Source organism: Narcine bancroftii, chromosome 6, assembly GCF_036971445.1.
Source record: "Narcine bancroftii isolate sNarBan1 chromosome 6, sNarBan1.hap1, whole genome shotgun sequence".
Lineage (NCBI taxonomy): Eukaryota > Metazoa > Chordata > Chondrichthyes > Torpediniformes > Narcinidae > Narcine > Narcine bancroftii.
The window spans coordinates 53,755,822-53,778,271 of record NC_091474.1 but is presented as its reverse complement, the minus strand read 5'-3'; the positions used below and the strand labels follow the sequence as shown (position 1 = coordinate 53,778,271).

The 22,450-nt window shown below is 45.5% G+C and overlaps 1 protein-coding gene across 8 annotated transcripts in view; it reads right to left on the bottom strand.

Moving 5' to 3' along the window:
• Window positions 1-22,450, bottom strand: part of p2rx1 (purinergic receptor P2X, ligand-gated ion channel, 1) — a 138,156-nt gene that overhangs the window by 10,348 nt on the left and 105,358 nt on the right. For all 8 annotated transcript variants that reach the window (XM_069885007.1, XM_069885006.1, XM_069885008.1 and 5 more), the window contains 4 exons: window positions 14,841-14,910; window positions 7,357-7,453; window positions 4,853-4,933; window positions 4,639-4,780 (listed from right to left, as the gene is read on the bottom strand). In XM_069885007.1, the coding sequence (XP_069741108.1) occupies window positions 4,639-4,780; window positions 4,853-4,933; window positions 7,357-7,453; window positions 14,841-14,910 (390 nt within the window). The remainder of the gene's footprint in view (window positions 1-4,638; window positions 4,781-4,852; window positions 4,934-7,356; window positions 7,454-14,840; window positions 14,911-22,450) is intronic.

Sequence of the window (22,450 nt, the reverse complement as noted above, 5' to 3'; positions counted from 1 at the left end):
TATCCACGTCATTGATCCCTACATGAACCATGACATCTGGCTGATCACCCTCCCTCCCAATCAAGATATCTCAAACTTTAGCACCAGGGAGGGAACATACTATCCAGGATTCTCGATCCCTTCCACAGATCCTCTTATCTGCCCCCTAACTATGGAATCACCTATCACTAATCTCTTCTCTTCCCTTCCCTTCTTAGCTCTGTGTGTGTGTGTGTGTGTGTGTGTGTGTGTGTGTGTGTGTGTGTGTGTGTGTGTGTGTGTGTGTGTGTGTGTGTGTGTGTGTGTGTGTGTGTGTGTATATATATATATATATATATATATATAAACCACTCTCTGTCCTTGATTCAGAGTAGTCAACATGGTTTTGTACATGGTAGATCACGTTTAACAAATCTTATAGAATTTTTTGAGGTGGTTATGAAGAAGGTTGACTGTACAGACTTTAGTAAGGTCTTTGACAAGGTTCCGCATGAGAGGTTAGTTAGGAAGGATCAAGCATCAGGTATTAATGTTGAAGTAGTGAACTGGATTCAACAATGGTTGGTTGGGAGATGCCAGAGGGTAGTGGTGGGAAATTGTTTGTCAACGCTCGTGTCGGCAAAGACTCAGAAACCTGGCCAGGAATCCTGGGCAAGCATGGCGTCGGCAAGTGCAACGACAATGGGCGCCTCCTGTTGGAGCTCTGCGCAGAACAGCGGCTTGTCATTACAAACACCCTTTTTCAGCAGAGGGACAGCCTTAAGACCACCTGGATGCATCCCCGATCCAAACACTGGCACCTCCTGGACTACATCCTGGTGCGAGAAAGTGACAAACGAGATGTGCTCCACACCAGGGTCATGCCTAGCGCGGAATGCCACACTGACCACCGGCTGGTTCGCTGCAAGCTCAACCTTCACTTCAAACCAAAGCCCAGGAACAATAAAGCCCCCAGAAAGAGGTTCAATGTTGGAAACCTGCAGTCAGACGAAGCGAGAGGAAACTTCCAGGCAATCCTCAAAGCAAAGCTCGACGATGCAACCCGCCTCACGGACCCGTCCCCTGAAACCCTCTGGGATCAGTTGAAGACTACCATACTGCAATCCACTGAAGAGGTACTGGGCTTCTCCTCCAGGAAAAACAAGGACTGGTTTGACGAAAACAGCCAGGAAATCCAGGAGCTGCTGGCAAAGAAGCGAGCTGCCCACCAGGCTCACCTTACAAAGCCGTCCTGTCCAGAGAAGAAACAAGCCTTCCGTCGCGCATGCAGCCATCTTCAGCGCAAACTCCGGGAGATCCAAAATGAGTGGTGGACTAGCCTCGCCAAACGAACCCAGCTCAGCGCGGACATTGGCGACTTCAGGGGTTTCTACGAGGCTCTAAAGGCTGTGTACGGCCCCTCACCCCAAGTCCAAAGCCCGCTGCGCAGCTCAGACGGCAAAGTCCTCCTCAGCGACAAGATCTCCATCCTCAACCGATGGTCAGAACACTTCCAATCTCTTTTCAGTGCCAACCGCTCAGTCCAAGATTCCGCCCTGCTCCAGCTCCCTCAACAGCCCCTAAGGCTAGAGCTGGATGAGGTTCCCACCCTGGATGAGACATATAAGGCAATCGAACAACTGAAAAGTGGCAAAGCAGCAGGTATGGATGGAATCCCCCCAGAAGTCTGGAAGGCTGGCGGCAAAACTCTGCATGCCAAACTGCATGAGTTTTTCAAGCTTTGTTGGGACCAAGGTAAACTGCCTCAGGATCTTCGTGATGCCACCATCAACACCCTGTACAAAAACAAAGGCGAGAAATCAGACTGCTCAAACTACAGGGGAATCACGTTGCTCTCCATTGCAGGCAAAATCTTCGCTAGGATTCTACTAAATAGAATAATACCTAGTGTCGCCGAGAATATTCTCCCAGAATCACAGTGCGGCTTTCGCGCAAACAGAGGAACTACTGACATGGTCTTTGCCCTCAGACAGCTCCAAGAAAAATGCAGAGAACAAAACAAAGGACTCTACATCACCTTTGTTGACCTCACCAAAGCCTTCGACACCGTGAGCAGGAAAGGGCTTTGGCAAATACTAGAGCGCATCGGATGTCCCCCAAAGTTCCTCAACATGATTATCTAACTGCACGAAAACCAACAAGGTCGGGTCAGATACAGCAATGAGCTCTCTGAACCCTTCTCCATTAACAATGACGTGAAGCAAGGCTGTGTTCTGGCACCAACCCTCTTTTCAATCTTCTTCAGCATGATGCTGAACCAAGCCATGAAAGACCCCAACAATGAAGACGCTGTTTACATCCGGTACCGCACGGATGGCAGTCTCTTCAATCTGAGGCGCCTGCACGCTCACACCAAGACACAAGAGCAACTTGTCCGTGAACTACTCTTTGCAGACGATGCCGCTTTAGTTGCCCATTCAGAGCCAGCTCTTCAGCGCTTGACGTCCTGCTTTGCGGAAACTGCCAAAATGTTTGGCCTGGAAGTCAGCCTGAAGAAAACTGAGGTCCTCCATCAGCCAGCTCCCCACCATGATCACCAGCCCCCCCACATCTCCATCGGGCACACAAAACTCAAAACGGTCAACCAGTTTACCTATCTCGGCTGCACCATTTCATCAGATGCAAGGATCGACAATGAGATAGACAACAGACTCGCCAAGGCAAATAGCGCCTTTGGAAGACTACACAAAAGAGTCTGGAAAAACAACCAACTGAAAAACCTCACAAAGATAAGCGTATACAGAGCCGTTGTCATACCCACACTCCTGTTCGGCTCCGAATCATGGGTCCTCTACCGGCACCACCTACGGCTCCTAGAACGCTTCCACCAGCGTTGTCTCCGCTCCATCCTCAACATCCTAACGTCGAAGTACTCGAGATGGCAGAGGTCGACAGCATCGAGTCCACGCTGCTGAAGATCCAGCTGCGCTGGATGGGTCACGTCTCCAGAATGTAGGACCATCGCCTTCCCAAGATCGTGTTATATGGCGAGCTCTCCACTGGCCACCGTGACAGAGGTGCACCAAAGAAAAGGTACAAGGACTGCCTAAAGAAATCTCTTGGTGCCTGCCACATTGACCACCGCTGATATCGCCTCAAACCGTGCATCTTGGCGCCTCACAGTTTAGCGGGCAGCAACCTCCTTTGAAGAAGACCGCAGAGCCTACCTCACTGACAAAAGGCAAAGGAGGAAAAACCCAACACCCAACCCCAACCAACCAATTTTCCCCTGCAACCGTGTCTGCCTGTCCCGCATCGGACTTGTCAGCCACAAACGAGCCTGCAGCTGACGTGGACTTTTTACCCCCTCCATAAATCTTCATCCGCGAAGCCAAGCCAAAGAGAAGATATATAAACCAGATAACAATTACAGCCCAGCAAGAGGCCAGTTCAGCCCTTCGAGCCCATGCCAAAAACCTTCTCCCACCTAATCCCATTGACCTGCACCATAACCCTCCACACCTCTCTTGTCCATTTACCGATCCAACTTTTGCTTAAATATTAAAATTGAGCCTACATCTCCCACTTGGGCCAGAAGCTCATTCCATATCCCCACCACCCTCTGCACGAAGAAATTCCCCCTCATGTTTCCCCTAAACTTTTCCCCTTTTACTCTCAATCCATGCTCTCTTGTTTGAATCTCCCCCAATCTCAGTCGAAAAAGCCTATCCACATTTACTCAATCTGACCCCCTCAGAATTTTAAAGACCTCTTTCAGATCACCCCTCAACCTTCTACGCTTCAGGGAATAAAGTCCCAGCCTGCTCAACCTTTCCCTTTGACACAAACGTTGAAACCCCAGCAACATTCTCGTAAACCTCCTCTGCACTCTCTCTATAATGTTTATATCCTTCCTGTAACTTGGTGACCAAAGCTGCACACAATATTCCAAATTTGGCCTCACCAATGACTTATACAACTTCAATATAACATCCAGCTCCTGTACTCAATTCTCTGATTTATGAAGGCCAACATACCAAAAGCTTTCTTCCACTTTCATGGAATTACGTACCAGAATTCTAAATCCCTTTATTCTACTGCACTCCTCAATTGTCGACCATTTACTGTGTATGACCTTTGCTGATTAGTCCGACCAAAATGTAGCACCTCACATTTATCAGAATTAAACTCCATCTGCCATCTTTCTAACTGGCCTATATCCAGCTGCAAACTGTCCACAACACCACCAATCCTAGTATCATCTGCATACTTACTAATATAATTTATCACCCTACCATCCAGATCATTAATATGTATGACAAATGACAGTGGACCCAGTACCAGCCCCTGAGGCACTTCACTAGTCACCAAGTTGACAAACAATTTCCCACCACTACCCTCTGGCATCTCCCAACCAACCATTGTTGAATCCAGTTCACTACTTCAACATTAATACCTGATGCTTGATCCTTCCTAACTAACCTCTCATGCGGAACCTTGTCAAAGACCTTACTAAAGTCTGTACAGTCAACCTTCTTCATAACCACCTCAAAAAATTCTATAAGATTTGTTAAACGTGATCTACCATGTACAAAACCATGTTGACTACTCTGAATCAAGGACAGAGAGTGGTCTTGACAAAATGGTCCTTGGGTCGACATATTTCTCAAGACTGCATGACATTGAGTCATGAAGCTCCCCTCCACACCCTTGACTCACTCTGTATGCTAGTGCAGAGAAGTTCTCGTGAATCTCTTCAGCAATGTATCCCAAGCGAAACACAGGGCAAAGTGGGTGATGGAGCTTGTGGTAGGTACAGTTCTGCAGATACGCCTTGGTTATTGATTCCACCAAATTCCGCCTGGAAAACAGTGTTCAGATTCAAACCAAAATTGCCGGCTACTTTCTAGGTTCTGAGTGTCATGGAACATACCTTGTAACACCAAAGGCCGTAAAGGTGATAGAGTTCTTGATAAAGATGGTGAAATTTTCAGCAGCCATCAGCAAGGGTGGGCTGTGGGACGAAGCGAGAATTCTGCGTCAGAGATCATCATTGGCAGCAGGGGGGCATTTGCCTGCTCTTCATTCCAGGAAGGAATGCTTAATTTGAGAAGGTGGGGAACCTCTATCACTGAAGGCAGAGGCTGGCCTTGATATTACGGGGATGGAGGGACATGAGGTTAATGCGGGAACAAGGAATGCCATTGCAGAAAAGACCAACAGTGCTGGAGAAACTCAGCAGATCAAGCAGCATCCACAGGAAAGTAAAGATGTTCCAGGCCTGAGCCCTTCCTCGGGAATTCCTGACAAAGAACCCAGGCCTAAAGAGTGATCTGCCTTTGATGTTCAGTGAATGCTGCATGACCTGTTGAATTTCTCCAGCAAGTTTGTACCCGATCCCAGAATTTGCAGACTTCCTTGTCCGACTTTCTGTGAGGCATGAGCTACTCATCCTGTGGGCAGTGCTCTGCTGCATAGCGGTACAAGTTCAATTTAATTTAATTTAATTACCTGTCATTGGAACGTTGGAGGAAACCAGAAAACCCAGAGGAAATCTATACAGACACTGGGAGAACATACACACCCCTTATCTTCCAGTGTTCAAATTCTTGCTGCTAGTCCCAGAATTGGGAAGAGATCTCATCATTTATAGACCAAGAACAGGGCCACACAGTGGCCATAGTGATTAATGCAACACTGTCACAGCGCTAGCAGTCGGGACCGGGGTTTGAATCCTGCGCCATCTGTAAGGAGTTTGTTCGTTCTCCCCATGTGTTTGTGGGTTTCCTCTGGTTTCAAAATATTCTGGGGGTGCAGGTTAATTGGATGTAAATTAGGCTGAAATGGGCTGAAATGGCCTGTATCTCTTAAAAAAATGATTGGAGGAAGAAGCTGAGTATCACTACAAAAGTGAGGGACTGTGCAGTGGAGCAGTCATTGAGGGATCAGTCATCAAGGGAGAAGTCATTGAGGGAGTGGTTATCGAGGAATTGGTCATCGAGGGAGCAATTATCGAGGGAATGGTCATTGAAGGAGCGGTCGTTGAGGGAGTGATTATCAAGGGACTGATCATCGAGGGAGCATGCTGCAGATGAGGCTGTTTAATAGGTTGAGAGCCCATGGAATTACAGGAAGGATAATGTGGAATTGCCAGGAAACAGAGAGTGGGAATAAAGGGATCTGACTCTAGTCAGCTACCGGTTACCAGTGGTGTCCACAGGAGTCAGTGTTGGGGCCACTTCTTTTTATCTTGCACATGAATGATTTGGATTGTGGAATAAATGGCTTTGGGGCTAGTTTGTAGATGATACAAAGATAGGTGGAGGGGCAGGTAGTGGGGAGGAATCAGAGAGGCTGCAGAGAGATTTGGAGAATGGGCAAAGAAGTGACAAATGAGATACAATGTGGAAAATTGTCCAGTTGTGCACTTTGGGAGAAGGAATAAAAGGGAAATCTATTATTAGGATGGGGAGAAAATTCAAAATTCGCAGGTATGAAGGAAGTTGGAACTCCTGGTGCAGGATCTCCTAATGGTGAACCTCCAGGTTGCTTTTATTTAACCGTAACCATACAGCATGGTAACGGGCCCATGCACCCAATTACACCCAAATGACCCACACCCCTGGTATGCTTTTGAACGGAGGGAGGAAATCGGAACTCCTGGGGAAAACCGATGCAGACATGGAGGGAACATACAAATACCTTACAGACAGCATGGAATTCGAACCCCAGTCCCGGTTGTTGGGACTGTAACAGTGTTGCGCTAACACACCGCTACCTACACCCACCATGCTAACCACCAGCAGTGCAATATTAGCATTTATATCTAGACCAAAGATGTGATGCTAAGGCTTAATAAGGTTCTGGTGAGGCCTCATTTGCAGCATGGGGCATTGTTTTCAGCTCACTATTTCAGAAAGGATGAAGGAATTGGAGAAGGTTCAGATAAGGTTCACAAGAATGATTTCTGGAATGAAGGGATTATCATACGAGGAGCATTTAGACTGGATTCCCTGGAGTTCAGAAGAATGAGGGAAACCTCAAAGAAACATTTCAAATGTTAAAAGGCCTGGACAAAGTAGATATGGCAAAGTTGTTTCCCATGATAGGGGAAACTAGGATAAGTGGGCACAACTTCATGGTTGAAAACAGATGTGGAGGAATTTCTTTAGCCAGGGAGTGATGAGCTTCTGGAATTTTCTACCATGGGTGGCTGTGGAGACCAAGATATTGGGTGTTTTTAAGGTAGAGGTACCTGAATAGTCAGAATATCAAAGGATATGGAGAGAAGGCAGGGGGGTGAGTGGGAAAATGGATCAGCTCATGATGGAATGGCAGAGCAGACATGATGGGCTGAATAGCCTATTTCTGCTCTAATATTATCTAGTAGGCCATTCCTGTATGATGCAGGTGTGTACAGCCTGGAATCATTCTTACTTTGGAATATGCCTGTCATTTTCAACTGGACACCAGCCGAAGATTTCACAAGTCTTCATTCCTTCAGAGTTTCTGAGACATTTCCCATTCATTACACCTGCAGATCACGAAAAGTTAAGAGTTGAAACAATACTTTATTGATGCATTTTGGATGGTCAAACTGACATTTTAAATTCAGATATACAGCACGGTAAAAGGCTCCTTTGGCCCATGCTGCCCAATTGACCTACAACCTCGGTACGTTTTGAACAGTGGGAGGAAATCAGGGCCCCTGGATAAAACCAGTGGGGAGAACATACAAACTCCTTACAGACAGCGCAGGATTTGAACCCCAGTCCCGATCACTGACGTTGTAACAGCGTTGCACTAACCGCTGAGCCAACCGTGCTGCCCAATTTGAAGGTACATGATTAATGGAAGGATTCTTAACAGCATGGAAGTACCTTGGGTTACAAATCCATAGATCTCTCAAGGTTGCCATACAGGTTGATAGGATAGTTTAAAAGATTTATGGTACGCTGGCCTTCATTAGTTGGGGAACTGAGTTCAGGAGCCAGGAGGTCATGTTGCAGCTCTATAGAACTCTAGTGAGACGACATTTGGAGCAGTTCTAGTCACCTCATTACAGGAAGGATGTGGACGTTATGGAGAGAGTTAAGGAGATTTTCCAGGATGTTACCTGGATTTGAGAATGCATTTTGAGGCAAGGTTAACAGAGGTAGGGCTTTTTTCTTTGGAATGAAGAAGGATGAGAGGTGATTTAATAAACGTCTACAAGATTATAAAAGGCATCGATAGGGTGGACAACCAACGCCTTTTTCCCGGGGTGACTGTTGCAAACACCAAAGGACATCTGTACAAGATGAGCAGAGGAATGTTTAGGGGAGACATCAGGGGTGAGTTTATTTTTTTATTCAGTGAGTAGTTGGTGCCTGGAATGCCTTGCCAGGGGTTGTGGTACAATAGAGACATTTGGAAGAGTCTTAGACAGGAATATGGATGCAAGAAAAATAGATTCAAGATTCAAAATTTGAGATTCTTTTATTGTCATGTAATAAAGCAGGTGCAAAATCACACATAATTGCCTTTAGTCGACCATAAGACAAAGATTCGCCATCCACAGAAATTACCAGGTGCCCCTTGCTGTCCGAGAAAGAAAAGCAAAAGAGAATCCCTTCAGAGTCACTGAGTGTCTATGAATTCGCCTCCAGCCCTCCCACAGCCTCTGCAGCTGCACAGTCATCAGTCCAAACCATTGGCACCCAAACACCAGGTCCAAACCTCCAACACAATCAGGAAACCTTCAGTGCCCGTGGCACCCCCTCACATTCAGGTTCCAATACCTGGTATCCCCTTCAGGCAGTCTCGAGCCAGTTTCCAGTAGCCCACAGCCTGGTGTGAGTTCTTTGACCACAGTTGCCAGCAGCCTGCGGCCTGCATGGGTTCTTCGCCTCGAGTCTCCAATGGTCCAAAGTCAATCTGTTTTACAGGCGCAGATCCCCTCACTGGTCTGCTGGCGTGGTCAACATCCCATTGGGTCACCTCCTCTGCTTCTCTTTCTCAAATGTGGTGGGGGGTGGTATTTTCCCCATTTTCTGGTTCCCTGCACCAGTCCTCTGATTTGCTGGAGTCTGCAACCCCTGATGGCCACTGCCAAACACAAGAGCTGCCATCTTGGGCCCAAATTCTAGGGTCACAGGAATGTAAAATAAACCACCAGCGGCTCCTTTAACAGGCCGTTTACAGCCTATATGGAGCCGTTGCAGCCAGACTGGCTGAGAGGAGCCCACGGACGAACGCTGTGTCTCCACTCCCCAATCTCCCTGGGTCCACATTTGTATGGGTGTGAGATTGGAAAGGTTTAATTAGTTGAGTAGGTTGATACCGGTAAGCATAATATTGTGGGCCAAAGGGTCTGTACACTTATTTTTACATTCTATGTTAAGTTTACTCTTTAGATGCTCTTAAATCCTTACTTCCTCCAGTTACACAGGCAAGTCAGATGCAATAACTACATTAAATTACCACAATCTTCCAAGAGAGATTATGAGATAATAAATGGCAGAAGTATGATGAATAACTGTTCAGCTACAGTTAGTGGAACAAAATAAAAGTGACATTACAATAAAGCAGACAGATCTCTGATGGTCCCGAGGTAGTTAATGGTTAAGTCCAGGGTGGTATGGGGATGTTCAAGAGCCTGACAGCTGTTTGATAAAAACTGTTCTTGAATCAGGAGATGCTGATTTTCAGTCTTCTGTATGTTTTTCCTGAAGGTGACAGTGGGAAGAGGTTGTGACCAAGGTAATGGGGATGCTGCAGTAAACTACTGTAATGTATCAATAGCTGGTCAGGCACACCTATTGGCTGGTTGTTCCTGTGGCCCCTCCCCATAGGCTCCTGTATAAAGGTGACTGTTCCACAGCCCCTGCAACTCAGTGCAGGGATATGGCATGTTCTCAAGTAAATTAAAGCCAACTGGTTTCTGCACCACAGTCACCTGAGTGATTGATGGTGCAGCAGATGCTTTATGATGTTGGCTACCCTCTTGAGGCACTGCCTGACATAGATGTCTTCAATGTGTGTGATGAACCTGGCTGTGTTTGCTACCTTCTGGAGTCCTGTGCTTTCCTGGGCACCAGAATTCCCAAGCCAGGCTGTGACACAACCAATCAGTCTACTTTCTACAGTGAACCTGTACAAGATTGATTGAGTATCCAATGATATGCCAGATCTCCTCAGTTTTTAGAGTTTTAGAGTTATTCACAGTTATGCACACACAGATGCCTTGATGTGCTGGCTCCAGTACATGGCCTTGGGATTGAGGCCCCCAGTGAAGTGCTTTTTAAAAGGTGCTGAAGTCAGCTAGTGGGGACACAATGAAAGGAGTTTTGGTGAGATCAAGTGTCGGTGGATCTGCTACCTCACAGCTCCATATGACCCTGATTGCGTGCAGTGTACAGTCTTCTGTGATGACACGGGTCTCCTCTGGCTCCTTCCACATCCCAAAGATGTGCAGGTTGCCCACAGTCAGCTACCCCTGCTCTGAAAGTGAGTGACAAAATCTCAGGGTGGGGGGGGGGGGGGGGTGGTTTGACAGAAATGTGCAAGAGAATAGGTTTCTGGGAAGTAAATGGGGGATTGGGATTGATCAAAATTGCTCTGAGAACCAGCATAAATTCGATGGGCTGAAGAACATATTGTGAGAAATATGAGATTCACAGAACAAAATATCTAAGCGGTCAAGTATTGTGCTTCTACATCTCATCTAATGTCCTTCTGTCTCAAAATATTTTGGTATCTCCCTCCATTTGTCGGCCACTATGTAGTTAGAGCTCTGGGATTTTCTTGGAGTGTGTGGGGATCTCTATAATCTCCAAGGGAGAGGTCCCTCCAGTCTCCTGGTTTCTGGAAATCTCGCGACACCCATAGAATAATTCAATGCAGCGCAGAAACTTTGGCCCAGGTTGTTGTGCCAACCTATGGAAATTTGCTCCATAACAATCTAATCCTTTCCTTCCTCACAGCGCATAGCCCTCTAATTATCTTACATCCTTGTGCCTATCTAAGAGTCTTTTGAAGAGTCCTCCACCAGCACCCTTGATGATGCATTCCAGCCACCCACCACTCTCTGACATCTTCCCTCACAATTTTATCTACTCATTAAGTTGCCTCTCATCCTTCATCACTCAAAAGAGAAAAGCCCTAGGTCCATGAGACATGTTCTCCAATCCAGGTAAATCTCCTCTGCAGCCTACCCAAAGCACCCACATCTTTTCTGTAATTATGTAACTAGAACTGAGCACAATCATCCGTGTGGTCTAACCAGAGTTTTATAGACCTTCAGTGTTACCTCAATCCCCTGACTAACAAAGGACAGAACATCATACACTTTTTAACCAAGCCATCAATTTGCATGGCAACCTTGAGGGATCCCAGGATCTCTCTTTTCCTCCACTCTCTTAAGGGTCCTGCCATTAGCCACCTGCTTCACCTTCAAGTTCAACCTTTCAAAGTGATGAGCTTCTCTGCACCAGAAGGGGAAAGACACCTGTGATGGCTCCCCTCTACCAGGTCAAGATACATGTCCTGATGTTGGTCATGGACATGCCAGACGCCAGGAACCAACTTTCCCCATGCTGAACCCAGGGATCTGACTCAACTTCAGGGCAACCAACACAAAAGACCCATGGTGCCAAAATTATGCCAGGTCAGAGTCACCCAGCGAGGAATAAATGCTCCGGCCCACTTGTCCATGCTGTCAAATTGTCCCATGCACTCTAGTCCCACCTGACTGCCTTTAGCCCTCATGGAATCCTTCTATCATGCAAAACAAGCCCAGAGTCCAACACTGCAGGACACGTGTGATCAGGCTGCAGAGGATGTTGCCAGGTCTCGGGGGCCTAAGCTGCAGGGAAAGGTGAAGGAGGCTGGGGCTTTATTCCTTAGGGCGCAGGAGGATGAGGGGTGATCTTTTGGAGGTGTACGGAATCATGAGAGGATTTTTTGCCGAGAGTAGGAGAAATGGTCACCAGATAACAGATTTAAGGTGAGGGGGGGAGGGGGAGAGAGATTTAATATGGGATAGCTTTTAATTACAGAGGGTGGTAGGTATGGAATGGGCTGCCAGAGGAGGTATTTGAAGCAGGTATGCTTAAGACAGAATTATATTGATATATGGTTAGGTGGGGGGCAGGGAGGTGGATGGGTTCAGAGGGATATGGGCCAAAGGCAGGCAGGTGGGACTAGTGTGGATGGGACATTTTGCAGCATGGACAAGTTGGGCTGGAGAACCTTTTCTCCACATTGTGTGGCTCTGTGACTTGGCAAACCCTTCCTCAACAAGCAGGTGGCCTGCTTGCTTGAACAATCTGCTGGACAATCTGCTGACTCAATAGGACAGTGGGGGAAATAGGGGTGGTGTGTTTAGTGCTTTGGTTAGCGCCACACTACCACAGTGCCAGTGACCTAGGATTGAATCTATCACTGTCTGTAAGGAGTTTGTATGTTCTCCCCATGACCATGTGGGAGAGATGAGGAAGGGGAAAGAGTGAAGCACAGGTTGAAGGGTGTTTTGAGTTGCATCTATTTAGGAAAGGTGGATGAGCTTAGAGTGTGACATTGTGACCAATAGTGAAACTTGGTTGCAGGAGGGACAGGACTGGCAGCTCAGCATTCTGAGGTTCCATAGTTTCAGATGTGAAAGAGGGGAAGGAATGAAAGGGGGAGGGGTAGCATTGCTAGCCAGGGAAAATATCACAACAGTGGTTAGACAGGACAGACCACAGGGCTCATCTACCAGGTTATATGGGTGGAGCTGAGGAATGGGAAGGTATGACCACATTAATGGATTAATGACCACCCAATCGTCAGCAAAATTGGAAGAGAAAGACGGCAGAGAGATAGGAGATATCTGTAGGAAACAAAGTTGTAATAGTAGGTTATTTTAACTTTCCACACATTGACTGGGACGTCCATACAGTAAAAGGGAGGATAGTTTAGAGTTTGTCAAATGTGATCAAGAAAGTTTCCTTAATCAATATATAGAGGTCTCAACTAGGGAGAGTGCAAGATTATATTTCCTATTGGGAACGAGACAGGACAGGTTACAGAATTGTTATAGAGGGGAACACTTTGGGTCCATTGATCATAATGGTATTAGCTTCAAGTTAATTATGGAGAAGGATGGGTCTGGGCCTCAGGTTGAGATTCTAAATTGGAGAAAAACCATCTTTGAGGAAATTAGAAAGCGTCTAGCAGGCATGGGTTGGGACAGGTTGTTTTCTAGCAAATTGTGCTCTGTAGGTGGGAGGCCTTTAAAGGTGAAATTTTGAGAGTACAGAGTTTGTCAGGATTAAAGGCAAAGTTAACAGGCATAAGGAACCTTGGTTTTCGAGGGATATTGGGGATCTCGTTCGGAAGAAGAAGAGAGGAGTATAGCAGGCATAGGCAACATGGAGCAAATGAGGTACTTGAGGAGCATAAATATCTCTTTGGCTTGGCTTCACGGATGAAGATTTATGGAGGGGGTAAATGTCCACGTCAGCTGCAGGCTCGTTTGTGGCTGACAAGTCCGATGCGGGACAGGCAGACACGGTTGCAGCGGTTGCAGGGGAAAATTGGTTGGTTGGGGTTGGGTGTTGGGTTTTTCCTCCTTTGCCTTTTTTCAGTGAGGTGGGCTCTGCGGTCTTCTTCAAAGGAGGTTGCTGCCCGCCAAACTGTGAGCTCTACTAGGAAGTATTGAGAGTGTAAATGCATACCGGCTTTTCCCACTAAATTTAGGTGAGACATGTCCTCTAATGTTGAAAGGGAATATAAGAAAGTAACTTCTTCAGGTAGAGAGTGGAAAGAGGATGAAATGAGCTGTGATTGTAGGCTCCAATTTGACTGTTAAGAAAAAATTTGAATTGGTAAATGGATGGGAGGGGTATGGAGGGCTACGGTCTGGATGCAGGTTAGTGAGATCAATTTCTATGCTGCTGTGTTTTCTGGTTCTCAGAGAAAGATTCTGAGATTTAATTTAATTTAATGCAGACCTTCAGCACGGTAACAGGCCATTGTGGCCCACGAACCTGTGCTGCCCAATGACAACAAACTGGCCTACACACCCGCTACTCTTTCTGAATGGTGGGAAGAAACAATAGTGCCTGCAGTAAACCCATGCAGACATGGGGAGAATGCACAAACTCCTTGCAAACAGCGCCACGTCAAAACCCTGGTTGCTGGCGCTGTAACAGTGTTACGTTAACCATTATGCCAACTGTGCCCTCCTTTAAGATTATCAGAGGAGAGGGCAGAGGGCAAAGAAGGGTAGCCCTCATGTTTTATTGTAACTGTGCCATAGACACCCAAGGGAAACTCCAGTCACTGGGATCTGGAGCAACCAACACCCTGCTGGAGAATCTCAGCCGGCCAAGCAGCATCAGTGAGAGAAGAATGGTTGACGTTGAAGTCTTGCTGAAGGGCTCTGACCCAAAACGTCGATTGTTCTTTTAATGTTGGGATGTGGGACGAAACTGGAAATCTCTGAGGAAACCTCGGCAGTCACAAGGATAATATGGAGGCTCCATATGGACAGGTCTCAAGACCAGATTGAACCCAGCTGCATGGAGCTGAAAGGTAGCAACTCCATAAGCTGTGTCATGGGGTTTCGTCCTTCAGCAGAGGATATTCTGAAGTCTTTGGAAAGAATTTCTTTGGCATCTTCTTTTAAACTGTGGCTGCAAGCAGTGGCTCTAAAGTATCACACAAAAGTAGGCCTCAATCCTTCTCTGATGCTGCTGGGGTGGAGGGGGTGTGGAGAGGCAGGGAGTACATGCTATGGGGACATTAGATGGGGTCAGGAAAGCAAAGAGATGCTTGAACCCTGTATGTCATGGATCCGAGTATCCAATGATGAGTGGAACTTCCTGCTCTCCCATCAGCACCCAAGGCCCTTGGCCATAGGCAACAGGGCTCATTGCTCACAAGAAGTTGTACCTTACCTTGCCCATGGCGACTGAACGATCCTGCAGGGCAGTCACTGTCTGATTCACATTGTCCAGATGTCTCATGCTGCAGTAATAACAACAGGAGATGGTTTGCCACCAAATCATAAACCAATAACATGCTGATCTAACCTTGAACTGCAGGAGGGATTCAACAGGTCAGGCAACGACTGTGGGGAGAAATTCTTAGTCAGCATTTGGAGCTGGCCCCTTCATCAAGGTGAGAGGGAAGTGGGTGTATTACATACATAAAGGGGAAATCAGTTATGGGATGGGATCCAGAGGTAATGGGACAGAAGTTGTGGGAGGTGAAGAAACAGGTAGAGGGAGTGGCCACGAGGAAGGCGTGGGGTGGAAATGTTAGAGAAGAAGAAGTAAGTACAGGAGCAGGAAGGAAACAATGGAATCAGATGGGAATGGGGGTTACCTGAAGATTGATGTCCCTGCTGTTGGGTTTTAGGCTGTGCAGGATGGGTCATTCCTCAAGTTTATGTTGAGCCTCAACCTGACAATGGATGAGGCTGCAGGCAGACACGTCACTGTAGGAATGGTTGGGGGAGTTCAATGTTTGGCTGCAGGACCTCAGGTCACCCAATCTGCTTTTGGTCTCACCTATGCAGAGGAGGCTACATTGTGTACAACAGATGCAGTAGGTCAGGTTGGGAGAGGTGCATGTGAAGCCCTGCCTCACCTGAGACATCTGTTGGTGGTCCTGGATGGGGTTAAGGGAGAGATGTATGTCCTGCATTTTGTGTTGGTCTAATATCCTGATTAGTCTTGCCTAAACATGCTCCATCCCACCAACCTGAGCATCAGCTCAAGCTTTTCAGCTGACAGCAGAGTCATCTTGAAATCAGGAGGATGTAGATTCGAGTTCCATTGCAGATTCAGCCCCCACTGGCAGGACCTGCCAGCCTCCACCATTAGAGAGCCTACCCTTGATGCTCTCGTGAGCGTTGTTACATTGAGTTCCTCATCATTGACAGGACCAGGTTGAGTGAGCTGGGGCTTTTGTCGTTGGAGCAAGAGAGGATTGAGTGACTTAATAGAGGTATATAAGATTATAAAGGCCTTAGATAGGCTATGCTTTTCTGGGACATAGCTGGAAGGGTTTCTCAATTGCCCTGCAGTTCAGCTTCATCCCAGCTGGAAGGAGAGGCTCAGCATTGGTGGAAGAAAGATGAGGCACAGGGATAGCACTGGCTGACATTAATCTGCTCAGACTGGGCTTGCTTGGTTAAGGTCGTGCTTTGCAAGTTGTGAGATGGAGTTGTATTTCTGTGGGATGTTTCCAGTCATGGATCAGTACATGGAATTACAGAGTTGAGACTGACCCAAGGACAGGAATGGCTGATGCAGTACAGGGGCTTAGATGCTTTAAAAGGGGTTGGATGGGAAGTAAAGAGGAGAGGGAGAGTAGCATTACTCTTTAGGGATAGTATCACAGCTGTAGAACAGGAGGATGCTATGGAGAGAATGTCTATTGAGTCATTGTGGGTGGGAGCCAGAAATAGGAAGGGAGCGATCACTGTGCTGGGAGTCATCTATAGGCCCCCTCTAGATACCGAAGAGCAGATAATCAGGCAGATTTTGGAATGGTGCAGAAATAACAGGGTGGTTGTTATGAGTGATTTCAACTTGCCAAATATTGTCTGGCACCTCCTGTCTGCAAGAGGGCTAGATGGACAGAATTTATTAAATATGTCCAAGAAGGATTCCTGACACAGTATGTGGACCAGTTGATGAGAAGACATATTGAATCTAGTACTGGGTAGTGAACTTGGTCAGGTGACAGACCTCTCGGTGGTGGAGCATTTTGATGATAGTGACCACAACTCCCTGAGCTTTAGCGCAGCTATGGACAACAAGGCGATCTGTGCATATGAGAAAAACAGAAGGATGATGAGAGTGAAGGTGGGTCCGCTTAAGGATAAAGGAGACAACATGGCTTGGAACCGGAGGAGGTTGGAAGTCCTGAATAGAAAACTTTCCTTCAGTATTGACCAGAGAAAAGGACCTTAACATAACATAACAATTTACAGCACGGAAACAGGCCATTAGGCCCTTCTAGTCCGCACCGAACCAAACACCCCTCTCTAGTCCCACCTCCCTGCACAATGCCCATAACCCTCCATCTTCTTCTCATCCATATATCTGTCCAACCTTTTCTTAAATAATACAATTGACTCCGCCGCCACTATTTCTCCCGGAAGCTCATTCCACACGTCTACCACTCTCTAAGTAAAGAAGTTCCCCCTCATGTTTCCTCTAAACCTCTGCCCCTTAATTCTTAACTCATGTCCTCTTGTTTTAATCTTTCCTCCTTTTAACGGAAATAGTCTATCCACATCCACTCTGTCTATCCCTTTCATAATCTTAAATACTTCTATCAAATCCCCTCTCAACCTTCTACGCTCCAAAGAATAAAGACCTAATCTGTCCAATCTCTCCCTGTACTATAGATGCTTAAACCCAGGTAACATTCTGGTAAACCTTCTCTGCACTCTCTCCACTCTGTTTATATCCTTCCTATAATTAGGCGACCAGAACTGCACACAGAACTCCAAATTAGGCCGCACCAACGTCTTATACAGTCTCAACATCACCTCCCAACTCCTATATTCAATGCAATGATTGATAAAGGCCAGCATACTAAAAGCCTTCTTCACCACCCTATTCACGTGAGTTTCTACCTTCAGGGAACGATGTACCATTACTCCTAAATCTTTCTGCTCTTCTGTATTCATCAATGCTCTCCCATTTACCACGTATGTCCTGTTCTGATTCTTCTTACCAAAATGAAGCACCTCACCCTTATCAGCATTAAATTCCATCTGCCATTTTTCAGCCCACTTTTCTAAGCAGCCCAAATCCCTCTGCAATCCTTGAAAACCTTCTTCATTATCCACTATTCCACCTATCTTAGTATCGTCTGCATATTTACTAATCCAATTTACCACCCCATCATCTAGATCATTAATGTATATAACGAACAACAATGGGCCCAATACAGATCCTTGAGGCACACCACTGGTCACCGGCCTCCAACCTGACAGACAATTATCCACTACCACTCTCTGGCCTCTCCCTTTCAGCCAATGTTCAATCCATTTGACTATCTCAAAATTTATACCTAAAGACTGCACCTTCCTAACTAACCTTCCATGTGGTACCTTATCGAAGGCCTTACTGAAGTCCATATATACAACACTGCGCTACCCTCATCCACATTCCTAGTCACCTCTTCAAAAAATTCAATCAGATTGGTCAAACATGACCTTCCTCCCACAAATCCATGTTGAGTGCTCCTGATCAGACCCTGTCTATCCAGATGTTTATAAGTACTATCTCTAAGAATTTTCTCCATTAATTTACCTACCACAGACGTCAAACTTACAGGCCGATAGTTGCCAGGCTTCCTCCTTGAACCCTTTTTAAATAACGGAACCACATGCGCAATGTGCCAATCCTCTGGCACTATCCCCATATCTAATGACATTTGGAAAATTACCGCCAGAGCCTCTGCTATTTCCTCCTTCACTTCTCTCAATGTCCTGGGGAAGATCCCGTCTCGTCCCGGAGACTTATCCAATGTATATTCTTCAAAAGCCCTAAAACTACATCTTTTGTAATCTCTATATTCCCCATATTTACCCAATTTGCTTTTTTTTATCTCACATCTCCCAATATCCTTCTCCTTAGTGAATACCGAAGAAAAGAAACTGTTCAATATCTCCCCCATTTCTCTAGGCTCTTGGTCAAGGTGAAGCCAGATTTGAACAAGCTTATGTGCTGGTCCATGTTGAGATGAAGGAAGAGGAAGTGCTGGATCTTCTTAAAAACATCAAGATTAATAAAGTTCCCGGACCAGACGAGATATACCCCAGGTTGCTATGGGAAAGGAGGGCTATGATTTTTGCATTTTCCTTGGCCACAGGGGAGGTTCCAGAGGATTGGAGAATAGCAAATGTGGCCCCCTGGTTTAAAAGAGGTAATAGGGAGAATCCTGGGAATTATAGACCGGTGAGTCTTACATCAGTGGTGTGAAAACTATTAGAGAGGATTCTTAAAGACATGATTTGTGAGCATTTAGAGAACTACAGTCATCTCAGGAACAATCAACAAGGCCTTGTGAAGGGAAGATCATGTCTCATGAGCCTAATTAAGTTTTTTGAGGAGGTAACAAAAGAACTTGATGAGGGTAGGAGGATAGATATGATCTACATGGATTTTAGTAAAGCGTTTGACGTTCCCCTATGAGAGACTCATACAGAATGTCATGAAGCATGGGATCCATGGAATATTGGATGGATAGATTAACGATTGGCTTGCCTGTATAAAGCAGAGAGTCGTAGTGGATGGAAAGTATTCAGCCCGGAGGTCAGTGACTAGTGGAGTGCAAAAGGGATCTGTTCTGGGACCCCTGCTCTTAGTGACTTTTATAAATTACCTTGACGAATATCTAACTAGATGGGTCAGTAAGTTTGTGAATGATACAGATGTTGGAGAGTTGTAGATAGAGTTGGTTGTCGCCGTACGTTACAACAGGATAGAGTCAGGATGCAGAGTTGGGTGGAAAAGTGGCAGATGGAGTTCAATCTGGATAAGTGTGAGGTGATACACTTTGAAAGGTCAAAAATGAATGGCTAATGGTAGGATACCAATGTGCAAGAACAGAGGGATCTTGGGGTCCAAATTTATACACTTACAAAGATGCCATACAAGTTGCTAGGACAGTTAAGAGGAACTATGGGATGCTGGGCTTCATTTGTTCAAGGATTGAATTCAGGAGTACTTAAGTGTAATGTTAGAATGCTAGTGATGCTCCTGACCACTAGACGGAGTAGGAGACTAGTATGTGCAGCTCAAGTTGAATTCAGATGGATGCCTCTACATGGTCTTGAGTGAGTTCTTAAACTAATAAAGTATAGTTCTTTAAAAAGAACAGAACAGAGGGGTCTAGGAATAATGATACATAGTTTCCTGAAGGTGGATAGGGTGGTGAAGAAAGCTTATGGTATGTTGGCCTTTATAAATCAGAGCCTTGAGTATAGGAGCTGGGATGTTGTTTTAAAATTGTACAAGATGAGGTAAAATTTGGACTATTGTGTACAGTTTTGATCACCAAAGTAGAGAAAAGATATCAACAATTTGGAAAGAGTGCAGAGAAAATTTACTAGAATGTTGCTGGGGTTTCAGGGTCTAAGTTATAGGGAAAGGTTAAGTAAGTTAGGTCTTTATTCATTGGAGCGTAGAAAGTTAAGAGGGAATTTCATTGAGGTATTTAAAATTATTAGGGGTTTAGATAGAGTTGACATGGAGAGGCTTTTTCCTTAAGAAAGGGGAAGATTACAAACAAGAAGACAAGATCAGAGAGTTAGGGGGCAAAAGTTTAGAGGAAACATGCTTTACTCAGACAATGATGGGTGTGTGGAACGAGCTTCCAGATGAAGCGGAGGATGTAGGCTCAATATTAGGATTTAAGGAGAAGTTGGATATGTATATGGATGGGAAAGGAATGGAGCGTTAGGGGTTGAGTGGGGTTAGGTGGGAGAAAGTGTTCAGCATGGACTAGAAGGGCCAGGTTGGCCTGTTTCTGTACTGTAATTGTATAGTTATATGGTTATAAGAACCCATTTCTTTTATTACAATAAAAGAAATATCACATGGTACCAGGAGTGAGAATCAGTTGATATAGCAGCAAGAAATGGAAAGTTTGAAGATTCCTGATGCTATAAATTGGACTGGAAACATCAACCACGAGTGGAGATTGTTTAAACAAAGATTCATGCTGTACCTGCAAATCATTGGACTCTAGAGCAAAGCTGATACATGGAAGATTGCACTGCTACTTACCATGACAGGATCTCAAGTACTAAGGTTTTCAATACATTTGTTTTTGCTGAGGCAGGTGACCAGGGCAAGTTTGACAAGGTTATTGAGATGTTTGAGGAACACTGTTCACCAAAGAAAAATGAAATATTTGAGAGATATGTGTTTTACTTGCGCATGCAGCTGCAGGGAGAGTGTTTTGATACTTTTTTAACAAACTTGAAATTAAAAGCAAGAACATACAATTTTGGACTGTTGTAAGATTCAATGATCCATAATCAAACTGGTGTTCAGAATTATTGATAAGAAAGTGAGAGAGACGTTGCTGTGAAAGGGAGATCCGACCATAGCTGGAGCTGTGAAGATATGCCATGCCAGAGAATTAGCTCAGCAGCATGCAAAAATGTTTGGTGAGAGTGCAAAAGCCAGTGAAAACAAAGGCATAGCCGTAGTCACAGTGTGTGTCCACACACACAAACAGAGAACTAGGAAACAACAAAAAGGAGAGACATTCAATTGCAAACGATGTGGCACTCAACAAGCACCAAAACAATGCTTCACTTATGTAATAAGTGTAAAGGGCAGAATCACTAAGCAAAGTAATGTTTTTTTTCCCAAAGGGAAACAAAACAGAAGTAAAAGTGAGCATACTGTACACATTATAAAAGAAACTGTCCTCAGTGATACACTTTTCATGGGCATGGAAGTGCAGAAAGATTCTAAACCAACAGACACTGAACAGCCAAGTGTGAACAAAGTCAAGCAGCATGAAAGATACATGTAGACTCTAGGTGGAAGTTAAAGATAAAGACCACCACCTCAGGCTCACAGTAGTCCCAGATGGACATGAATCACTGCTTGGTGATAAAGCATGTGAAAACCTAAGCCTAGCCAAGAGGGTGGGCCGCATGAACAGTGCCAATGCACGAAACAATGTAGAGGAAATACTGGATCAATTTCCAGACATCTTCAAGGGGTTTGGAGTTCTACCATGCACCTATAGGATACAGTTAAAGGAGAACACACAGCCAGTAGTTCACACCCCAAAGCAGGTTCTAGCACCACTAAAAGAAAAGCTTGAGCAGGAACTCGAGTGAATGATGTCACTGGGGGTCATAAAGAAAATGGAGGAGCCCACAGAATGGGTGAATTAAATGATGTGTGTCAAAAAGAGGAACAGTGACCTACGCATGTGCATGGATCCAAAAGACTTGAATCTCAATATAAAGAGGGAACATCATCAGATAACAACAAAGGATGAAATTACAAGTGAGATGGCTGGTGCAAAGAATTTAACCAAATTGGATGCAGGGCTTCTGGCAAATAAAACTGCATGATCATAGCACTAAATACTGTACATTTAATACACTGTTTGGCCAATACTCCAGTCTGAGGATGCCTTTTGGAATTTCTTTGGCTCCAGAAGTGTTCCACAGGACAATGGAGCACATCATAGAAGGCATAAATGGGGTACATGGATGACATGATCCTTGGGGATCCACACAAGAGCAACACAATAAGAGGTTCATCAAAGTGCTACACTGCATCCAGAAGTATGGATTAAAGCTTAACAGAGAAACATGTCTGTTTGATGTTTAGTTCATCTTTCTGGGAGATAAACTGTCAAAGGCAGGTGTGGAGCCAGATAAGAGCAAAGTGAAAGCAATTTTAGAGATGCCCAGACACACTGACAAAAGAGGCATATTGAGAGTGCTGGGAATGATCAATTTCATTGGTAAATTCATACCAAACCTGTCTCCCAAAAAATGTACCTG